The sequence below is a fragment of the Calidris pugnax genome, unplaced genomic scaffold (assembly GCF_001431845.1).
Source record: "Calidris pugnax isolate Ruff unplaced genomic scaffold, ASM143184v1 scaffold292, whole genome shotgun sequence".
Taxonomy (NCBI): Eukaryota; Metazoa; Chordata; class Aves; order Charadriiformes; family Scolopacidae; genus Calidris; species Calidris pugnax.
Genome location: NW_015091082.1, coordinates 443,286 through 453,021, shown reverse-complemented (window position 1 = coordinate 453,021; position 9,736 = coordinate 443,286). Strand labels below are relative to the sequence as shown.

Below are 9,736 nucleotides of genomic sequence, written 5' to 3'. Positions count from 1 at the left end.
CTCCTCAGGGCTGCTCTCCAGCCATTCTCCGCCCAACCTCTATTTGTGCCTCGTCTTGCCACGTTGGCTTGGTTGAACTTCATGTGATTTGCATGAGCCCACCTCTCCAGGCTGCTCAGGTCCCTCTGGATGGCATCCCTTCCCTCCAGCGTGTCGACTGTGCCACACAGCTTGGTGTCATTGCCAAACTTGCTGAGGGTGTGCTCCATCTCACTGTCCATGTCTCCAACAAAGATGTTGAACAGCACTGGTCCCAGTACTGACCCCTGAGGCACACCACTCGTCACTGGCCGCCACTTGGTGAAGTGAAGCCTCATCCATTCCCCTCTCAAGCACACGTCCTCTTTGCAGATAGGGTTGCTCTTCTTTCCTTAAGTGTATGAATTTCTGCTTTTTCAGCTCCTTAACGGTTGCACTGCTTGGTCGGGTCAGCTGCAGAACGGGACTGTTTCGAACGCCCCATTTTCCCAGAGCGTTAATTATGAGTAATTAATGTTTGTCTTTGAGATCACTTTCAAACGCGGCATAAAAGATACAGCGTTATAGAATACAGGCACTTTGAACGTGTTCTGAAATAGCTTTGTTCTGGCTTTTGGCCGGGGTTTTCAAAGCAGCCCAAGGGAACAGGGTACAGCAGGTGAGAGTCTGATTTTTTTTTCCGATGTCTCCAAAAAATGACAGTTCTTTGTAGCTGGTTGATTTGGTGCAAAGAAGCGCCGCTCGCAAGTTTTGCAAAGGCTTAACGACTGGGGTTTTTTTTTCCCTTTTCTCTTAGACTGAGCGAGTGCCACTTGAGCTCAGCTCCAGACTGGAGGAGACGGTGGAGCTGAGCGAAGCAGAAGGGGAGCCCAGCGAAGCAGAGGACTTCGAGGCCAGGGGCAGTCGCTTCTCCAAGTCGGCCGACGAAAGGCAGCGCATGTTGGTTCAGCGGAAGGAGGACTTGTTACAGCAAGCTCGAAAGTACGTCCCTTCCTCAACCTCCAGCCCTGGCCACTGGGTTCTGCTCCCCCAGGATGGGTTTCAAACGGATTATGACCATTTGAGGTCATAATTTTATATTTTTTATAATTTTTGAGGTCAAAAATTTAACTTTTTACGCGCTTTCCAGTTGGCGAACTTTACTAGTGTCCAGTTGCTGATAAAAAGAGAAGGAAAAGTGCTTTAGTGATGTAAAGAAAGCTTTTTAGCGTTCGTAACAAGTGCTGTCCCTTCCTTTGTGTCACAGGGAGACTGCTGAAAGGGTCTACAAAAGCTATGCTGAGTTCTGTGTCCCTTGGTGTTAGTGGGCTACCTACACTCTTGGGTTTTTTTTCCACACTGAAATGCATTCATATAAATGGGGGATGACAGCTTTTAGGAGTTTTAAGTCTATAAGTAGGCTTGCTCCTAGAATTATTTTTATTTTTTTTTTCTTCATGTTTGAAAAATGTCATTTAGGGAGACAAAATATTTCTGACTTCCTGCTTGAGTGGTTCCCTTCCTGCACCAAAGAGCTGTGGAATTGCAAACTACTGTATTTTGTCACAAGATGTAAAAATTCATTGGGGTGTTAACTCTGGCAGCTGCTTTCTTTTATTTTTGCCTGACTTTACACTTGGCAGCCCCAATGCCCCTTCTGTCCAAGGCTTATTTATTGTCATCAAGGAGAGACTTCTTGTGGGGGACACTGCCAGCGCCTTACAAATGGTGGAATAATGGGGACAGAGGGATGCACTTTTGGTGAATTGCTTTGAATTAAAGAGTAGATCCTTTAGAGGAACTGGCTCCCTCCCATGGGCACAAGGACCTTGTATGAGCACTAAGAGCTTCTACTGACTCTGCACAGTCTGTCTGAGGTTATACAGGCTTTTTTATTTGAATACATAGCTTATGTGTGCACTTTTATCAAGGTGTTTTCCTGCTTTCAGTGTGCCTTGTGCCCTCCCTTGCCTTGTGGATGTACCAGGGAGGTATTTCCATGGAATCACAGAATTGTCAGAGTTGGAAGGGACCTCTAGAGATCCTCCAGTCCCACTCCCCTGCCAAAGCAGGGCTGCCCAGAGCACATCACTCAGGAGCATCCAGGCAGGGCTTGAAGATCTCCAGAAAAGGGGACTCCACACCCTCCCTGGGCAGCCTCTTCCAGGGCTCTGCCACCCTCACCCCAAAGAAGTTCTTCCTCACATTGGAGTGGAACTTCCCATGGTCCAGCTTGTGCCCGTTGCCCCTCGTCCTGTCACTGGGAACCACTGGAGAGAGTCCGTTAATCTCATGTTACGTATTACGAATAAAAAAAGCATGTCTGTAATCAACTGGCATCCCATTAACCCCACCATCAATCTGCCCTGTGCCTCCCAAGGCAAACATCAATTTAACAAGACTTGCTGCAGAGAAGCAGAGCATACAAAGAGACACAACAGGTCAGAAGATTCTGTGATTCTGTGATTCTGTAACTCAAGAAGACTTCGAGGCCAGGGGGAGTCGCTTCTCCAAGTCGGCCGACGAAAGGCAGCGCATGTTGGTTCAGCGGAAGGAGGACTTGTTACAGCAAGCTCGAAAGTACGTCCCTTCCTCAACCTCCAGCCCTGGCCACTGGGTTCTGCTCCCCCAGGATGGGTTTCAAACGGATTATGACCATTTGAGGTCATAATTTTATATTTTTTATAATTTTTGAGGTCAAAAATTTAACTTTTTACGCGCTTTCCAGTTGGCGAACTTTACTAGTGTCCAGTTGCTGATAAAAAGAGAAGGAAAAGTGCTTTAGTGATGTAAAGAAAGCTTTTTAGCGTTCGTAACAAGTGCTGTCCCTTCCTTTGTGTCACAGGGAGACTGCTGAAAGGGTCTACAAAAGCTATGCTGAGTTCTGTGTCCCTTGGTGTTAGTGGGCTACCTACACTCTTGGGTTTTTTTTCCACACTGAAATGCATTCATATAAATGGGGGATGACAGCTTTTAGGAGTTTTAAGTCTATAAGTAGGCTTGCTCCTAGAATTATTTTTATTTTTTTTTTCTTCATGTTTGAAAAATGTCATTTAGGGAGACAAAATATTTCTGACTTCCTGCTTGAGTGGTTCCCTTCCTGCACCAAAGAGCTGTGGAATTGCAAACTACTGTATTTTGTCACAAGATGTAAAAATTCATTGGGGTGTTAACTCTGGCAGCTGCTTTCTTTTATTTTTGCCTGACTTTACACTTGGCAGCCCCAATGCCCCTTCTGTCCAAGGCTTATTTATTGTCATCAAGGAGAGACTTCTTGTGGGGGACACTGCCAGCGCCTTACAAATGGTGGAATAATGGGGACAGAGGGATGCACTTTTGGTGAATTGCTTTGAATTAAAGAGTAGATCCTTTAGAGGAACTGGCTCCCTCCCATGGGCACAAGGACCTTGTATGAGCACTAAGAGCTTCTACTGACTCTGCACAGTCTGTCTGAGGTTATACAGGCTTTTTTATTTGAATACATAGCTTATGTGTGCACTTTTATCAAGGTGTTTTCCTGCTTTCAGTGTGCCTTGTGCCCTCCCTTGCCTTGTGGATGTACCAGGGAGGTATTTCCATGGAATCACAGAATTGTCAGAGTTGGAAGGGACCTCTAGAGATCCTCCAGTCCCACTCCCCTGCCAAAGCAGGGCTGCCCAGAGCACATCACTCAGGAGCATCCAGGCAGGGCTTGAAGATCTCCAGAAAAGGGGACTCCACACCCTCCCTGGGCAGCCTCTTCCAGGGCTCTGCCACCCTCACCCCAAAGAAGTTCTTCCTCACATTGGAGTGGAACTTCCCATGGTCCAGCTTGTGCCCGTTGCCCCTCGTCCTGTCACTGGGAACCACTGGAGAGAGTCCGTTAATCTCATGTTACGTATTACGAATAAAAAAAGCATGTCTGTAATCAACTGGCATCCCATTAACCCCACCATCAATCTGCCCTGTGCCTCCCAAGGCAAACATCAATTTAACAAGACTTGCTGCAGAGAAGCAGAGCATACAAAGAGACACAACAGGTCAGGGCACGAGATCCACCCAATCTTCCTGCTTTCATCAGCAACTACTGGGAGATGCCTACAAAAAGCAGAACAGCAACAGACACAGCAACATGTACCCTGCAATACTTTCCAGTACAGTCCATGTGATTCTGTAACTCACCTTTAGATCCTTGTAAACGTAGATAAGGTCTCCCCTCAGCCTTCTCTTCTCCAGACTAAAGAGTCCCAGCTCTCTCAGCCTTTCTTCATCAGGGGGATGCTCCAATCCTTGAATCATCTTCTTCGCCCTTCGCTGGACTCTTTCCAGTAGCTCCTTGTCCCTCTTGAACTGGGGAGCCCAGAACTGGAGGCAGGATTCCAGTTGTGGCCTCCCCAGTGCAGAGCAGAGGGGGAGAATGACCTCCCTCCACCTCCTGGCCACACTCTTCCCTACGCAGCCCAGGATCCTGTTGGTCCTCTTGGCCACGATGGCCCTTGTGGCCAGCACAATGAGCTGGGCTCTGCTCACCCGTGTTTCCTTTTTCCCTCTTGCAGGCGTTACCTGAACAAAACCTCTGACGAGGAGCTGAGCACAGAGAAACCCCCTCCTCCCCCCGAGGGCGCGTCGGCCGATGCCGTCACCCTGCGTCGCAGGACACTGGCCGCCGCCGCCGAACGCAGGCTCCAGATGCAGCAAAACTCTTAGCGCCCGCCGCCCCTCCTTCCTCCTCCCCGTGAGCCGTGTCCAATAAATAAATGAAATACAGAAAAAAAAAAAATAACCAAAACAAAACAAACCACCCCCCAACACCCTGCGCTTTCTATACCAGCAGGAAAGTGTCTTCTTCAGAGCTCGGCTGGCTGTTGCTGCCCCATGAGCTGGCTGCCGCTCTGCTGTATAAAGCATGTGGTCTAATGATGTTTGGACAGCTGAACAAATTACCCGTTTATTTTTTGGGGTTTTTTTCTTTTTGGTAATGTTTTCTATGTAACCTTGATCCCCCTTGATGAACAACGAGGCACTTTCTAAAGGCACGGGTGTGATTTCTGCAGCTCTAGGCGGTGAGGAGGCCGGAGAAAAGCATCTTCCCAGCAAGCAGCCCTGGGTGCAGGGTGCTGGAGGGCACTGGCACGTTCAGCTGGAGGTCGGGGAGATCTAATCCAACAGAGAGAGAGAAGAAAGTTTAGAAATTGGCAGCAAAGCTGGCATTAGACGAGCAGGTGCCTGCTCTCGTGTCTCTGCGTGTGGAGAGCGCGAAGGGTGTTTTCGTGGCCCCGGGGTCGCGTCGCTGGAAAGTCAGCTCTTAGACCGGATGGAAGTTGTTTAGCTCCGTAACGCAGGGAAAAAATAAATTCCTGAATTGTGCAGCAAAGCGCCGATTCGCAGAGATTCCAGCATAAAATAGTCTGTTTACCGTCGCTGGGCTCTTCTGCCCTGGCAGAGCTCTGGGCTGTGTTATTTTCCTTTGCCTTTTATGGCCAGGAAGAAGCGAGAGGCGGAGGGGAATGGAGAGAAGAAGAGGGGGTCGCAAGGCGAGGGGAGAGCCCCTCGAGTCAGTGTTACCACAACCCAGGGGAGTACCAGAGAAAAACCTGCCTGCTCTGGGCTCCCGAGCAACATGGATGGGATTTCCTGGAGAGAGCTCCCATATTTTGCCGTTTCTTTCTTTTTTTTTTTTTTTTTTTTTTTTTTTTGAAACCCCACAACTTCCCTGTGAGTTTATTGGGAAGGACTGGAGGAGCCGGGGCAGCCGGACCTTGGGCTGGACCTGGAATTTCTGATTTTTCTAATGAACTCTTTGAGACGAGATCCACTCGCGTAGGTGAATTTTACATGGCAGTGACCTAATTTTTAAACTTTTGAAGAGTGAGTTCTAGTATCGCTGTCCTTTAGAAGGAGCCCAGTATTATCTAGAATTGTTGATAACTTTTTTTTTTTTTACTGTTGGTTTTTAGGACATTTGAAGGTGAATTTAATGAGAGGAGTCGCGTCGATGTTTAGGTGGAAATAATTTATTTCAATAAAACTCTTTGGGAAGCCTTACCTTGCAATGCTATTAGTAAACTTATCTGCACAGTCTGTCTGAGGTTATACAGGCTCTTATTTGAATACATAGCTTATGTGTGCACGTTTATCAAGGTGTTTTCCTGCTGTCAGTGTGCCTTGTGCCCGTTTTTTTTTTTTTTTTGGAGATCTTTGGTTTTGCTCAGAGCACAGCTGTTTTGTTTTTATTGTTTAAAAAAAAAAAAGCAAAAAAAAAAAACCACAACAAAAAACCAAAAATAAAAACTTGGTCAGTGTTGGAAACTGTTTGGAAATGTCTGTAGCGTGATTTGCTGTGTTCCTGGCGGGTGGTTGGTTTGGAAATGTATCTGTCACCCCTACTTCAGGCCCCGTACATCTTCACCCTGGGCTGCATCCCCAGCCCCGTGGCCAGCAGGGAGAGGGATGGGGGGATTCTGCCCCTCTGCTCCACTCTGGGGAGACCCCCCCAAGTGCTGCCTCCAGCTCTGGGGCCACCAACAGCAGAAGGACACGGAGCTGTTGGATGGGGCCAGAGGAGGCCCCGGAGATGCTGGGAGGGCTGGAGCCCCTCTGCTGGGAGGGGGGGCTGAGAGAGTTGGGGGGGTTCAGCCTGGAGAAGAGAAGGCTCCGGGGAGACCTTGGAGCCCCTTCCAGTCCCTCAAGGGGCTCCAGGAAAGCTGGGGAGGGACTCTGGATCAGGGAGGGGAGCCCTAGGAGGAGGGGGAAGGGTTGGACCCTGCAAGAGGGGAGATGGAGCTGAGATGTGGGGAAGAACTTGTTTGGTGTGAGGGTGGTGAGAGCCTGGCCCAGGTTGGCCAGAGAAGCTGTGGCTGCCCCATCCCTGGAGGGGTTCAAGGGCAGGTTGGAGGGGTCTTGGAGCAAGCTGGTGTGGTGGGAGGTGTCCCTGCCCAGGGCAGGGGGTGGCACTGGGTGGGCTTTAAGGTCCCTTCCAGCCCAAACCATTCTGTGATTCTATGATTCTGAGCCTGCAGCCAGGACAAGTTTTTGACCTTTGGGCTTGACCCGGATTTGGGCTTGCAAGATCTCCACCACCTTGGCATGTCCTCTCCTGCCTGCCCACCCTCCTGGGGAGGGAGAGCTGTGCCCTGCAGAGGTTTCCTTCCCCCTCCTCCAGCACAGAGGATGATGAGGAGCCCCTGGTTCCTCGGGGCTAAATGCTGCACCCACCACCTCCCCCTTCTGCTGCTGCTCTGTGAGCTGTGCAGCATCTCAGCCACCCCAGATTTCACCACTAAAATAGAAATAATAATAATTAATAATAAAAAAACCCCAATCCGATTTCTTACGTGCATGCTGGCCTGGAAAGGTGCTGGTAAAGCAGCTCTTCTTGGCCACCAGCCCTCTCTCTGCCTGCTCAAGGACCCTGTGGTGGAGCCCAGCCCTTCTCCCAGCAGCAGATAACGGGGAAGGAGGAGATGCCATGGACCTGTCCTGCAGGAACCCCTCCTGCCCAACACCCTGCCACGGCTCCGGCTGCAACAGGGATGAGCTGCTGGGCTTGGTGGGTGCAGGGAGGCTCCTGGAACTAAACCAAGGAGGGGTGGGGATGTTCCTGAGAACACCTTCTGGACTTTTCTCCTCTTCTTGTTGGATTCCGCTTCCCTTTGGTCCCTGGGGAGCCGCTGGATGGCATCCTTGCCTGCGGGCGCCGATGCACAACGACCTACTTCAGCCGTGAAAGGCTGGTTTGTGTGGAGGAGCACAGGGACCAGTGGTGGCCTCTCGGCTGGCTCCGCTTCCCTGGAAAGGGAGGTCATCCGAGGAGAAGCCTCCCTGGCTTCCCCTGTGCCAAAATGAGCTGCTTCTGAGTCGCTGTAACCAGCAGGAACTTGAATCCTAGAACTGTAAAATCATAGAATGGTCTGGGTTGGAAGGGACCTTTCAGATCATCGAGTGCAACCATCGACCCAACACTGCCAAAGCCACCTCTGACCCATGTCCCTCAGCACCACGTCTGCCCGGCTTTTAGATACCCCCAGGGGTGGTGACTCCACTGTGTCCCTGGGCAGCCTGTTCCGAGGCTTGACAACACCTTTGGTGAAGAAATTTCTTCTAATACCCATCCTAACCCTCCCCTGGTGCAACTTGAGGCCGCATCCTCTTGTCCCATCGCCTGTTCCTTGGGAGAAGAGACCGACCCCCCCTGGCTACACCCTCCTTTCAGGGAGTTGTGGAGAGCAAGAGGGTCTCCCCTCGGTCTCTTTTTCTCCAACTGGATTGAAAACTCCATTGACGGAGTTGTGGAGAGCGAGAAGGTCTCCCCTCGGTCTCTTTTTCTCCAACGGGATTGAAAACTCCATTGATCACAACCCTTCGGGCCCGACCGCTCAGTCAGGTTGTAATCCATCGAAGAGTCTCTGTTGAGCAGGAGATCAGGAGGTGCTGCTGCCTGATGGAGCAGCTTTTATAACCAACCTTGCGCAACAAAGCTGAGGTGGGGGTTCCTGGCTGGTTGGGTAACCTTCTCACAGGTCCTTCCCCACCTTTGCTGATGGTCCACGTGGTCCCGTGGGGTTTGGAGATGTTCCTGTGGCTCGGGAGGAGATGGTGAGCACGGTACCCAGAAACCAGCCTGGTCCCAGGCTGCACCAAGGGGCAACTGGTTCTTAAGTGTCCCACCTGCCATCACGCTGCCCCACACCTGCATGTGCAGATCTGGGGGACCTGGGACAGGGGAGAGTGAGAACAAAAAAAACCCCAAACTGCAAAAAAAAACCCACCCCAAATTGTATGAAAAACCCAAATTGTGAAAAAAAAAAACCACCCACCCTAATCAAGCCCCAAACTGCTCCCACTTCAAGGAGCAAACCTCACCTCTCTTGGAGAACCTTCCTCTGTATCTCAGGGGGGAAAAACTCGCACGTTTTGGGGTTCCTGATGTTACTGCAAGATGCAGGACTCACCCTAATGGCCACCTCCACCTTCCCAAAAGAAATAAAAATACTATTTCTTGGTTGGGGAGGTTTTTTTGGTGGGAATTTTGCTCCCGGTGATACACCCTGAGCCATCTGCAGGGGCTTCCCAAGGTCTTCACCCAACTCTCAGCTCGGCCCCCTCTTCCTTGTGCTACTGGCAGAAAACCCCCCAAAAATGTGATTTTTAGTGGGGGGGGTTTTTTGTTTTTTTTTTTGTTGTTTTTTCTTCCTCCCTTTGGAAGGAGGCAGGCGCGGGGGAAAGAAGGAGGCGGAGGCGCGGGAGGGGAGAGCCCGGGGTACAGACAAACATTCTCTTTATTGAGCTACACATGAATTTTTTTTCCATTAGTCAGAGAAAGAGATTGGCAGTGTGTAATATATCACAGAAACCTCACTGATTGGTAATAGAAAGGCTTAGAAAGACTTTTTTTTTTTTTTTTAGTTTCCTCTTTATTTAATCCATTTTCTTGTTAAACAGGTGTGACTTGCTCTTCTTCAGCAAAGGTAACTCGTAAAAGTGAAACCGTGAAGACGTCTGGTTACTAATCAAAGTAGAAATGACAAAGGATTGGTCATGAAAACGGTGGCTTCAATGTAAACACTACATTCGATTTTTGTTTTTTATTTTTTTTGTTTTTGTTTTGTTTTTATTATTTTTTTAAATTATTTTTTGTGGTTTTGTGTGTGTTTTTTAAAATTTTTAAATTATTTCCATTCTTGCCTTTTTTTTTAAAGTTGGTTTTTTAAGGTTTTTTTTCTTTTTTTTTCCTTTTTTTTAATTTTTTTTTTTTTTTTCAGCACAAACATCCCCACATGAGAGAGAAAAAACACCATCC

General features: G+C 49.2%; 1 protein-coding gene across 5 annotated transcripts in view; it reads left to right on the top strand.

The window, feature by feature from the left end:
- The window catches only part of AMFR (autocrine motility factor receptor, E3 ubiquitin protein ligase), a 37,222-nt gene extending 31,215 nt beyond the window's left edge, over positions 1-6,007 (top strand). For 2 of the 5 annotated variants that reach the window (XM_014957375.1, XM_014957374.1), the window contains exons 13-15: positions 776-871; positions 2,450-2,622; positions 4,494-6,007. In XM_014957375.1, coding sequence (XP_014812861.1) covers positions 776-871; positions 2,450-2,622; positions 4,494-4,644 — 420 coding nt within the window. In that variant the 3' untranslated portion in view covers positions 4,645-6,007. Of the gene's footprint in view, positions 1-775; positions 961-2,449; positions 2,623-4,493 lie in introns of all 5 variants that reach the window. The other 3 variants (XM_014957378.1, XM_014957379.1, XM_014957376.1) reach the window with 3 other exon arrangements.
- The last annotated feature ends 3,729 nt before the right edge of the window (positions 6,008-9,736 follow it).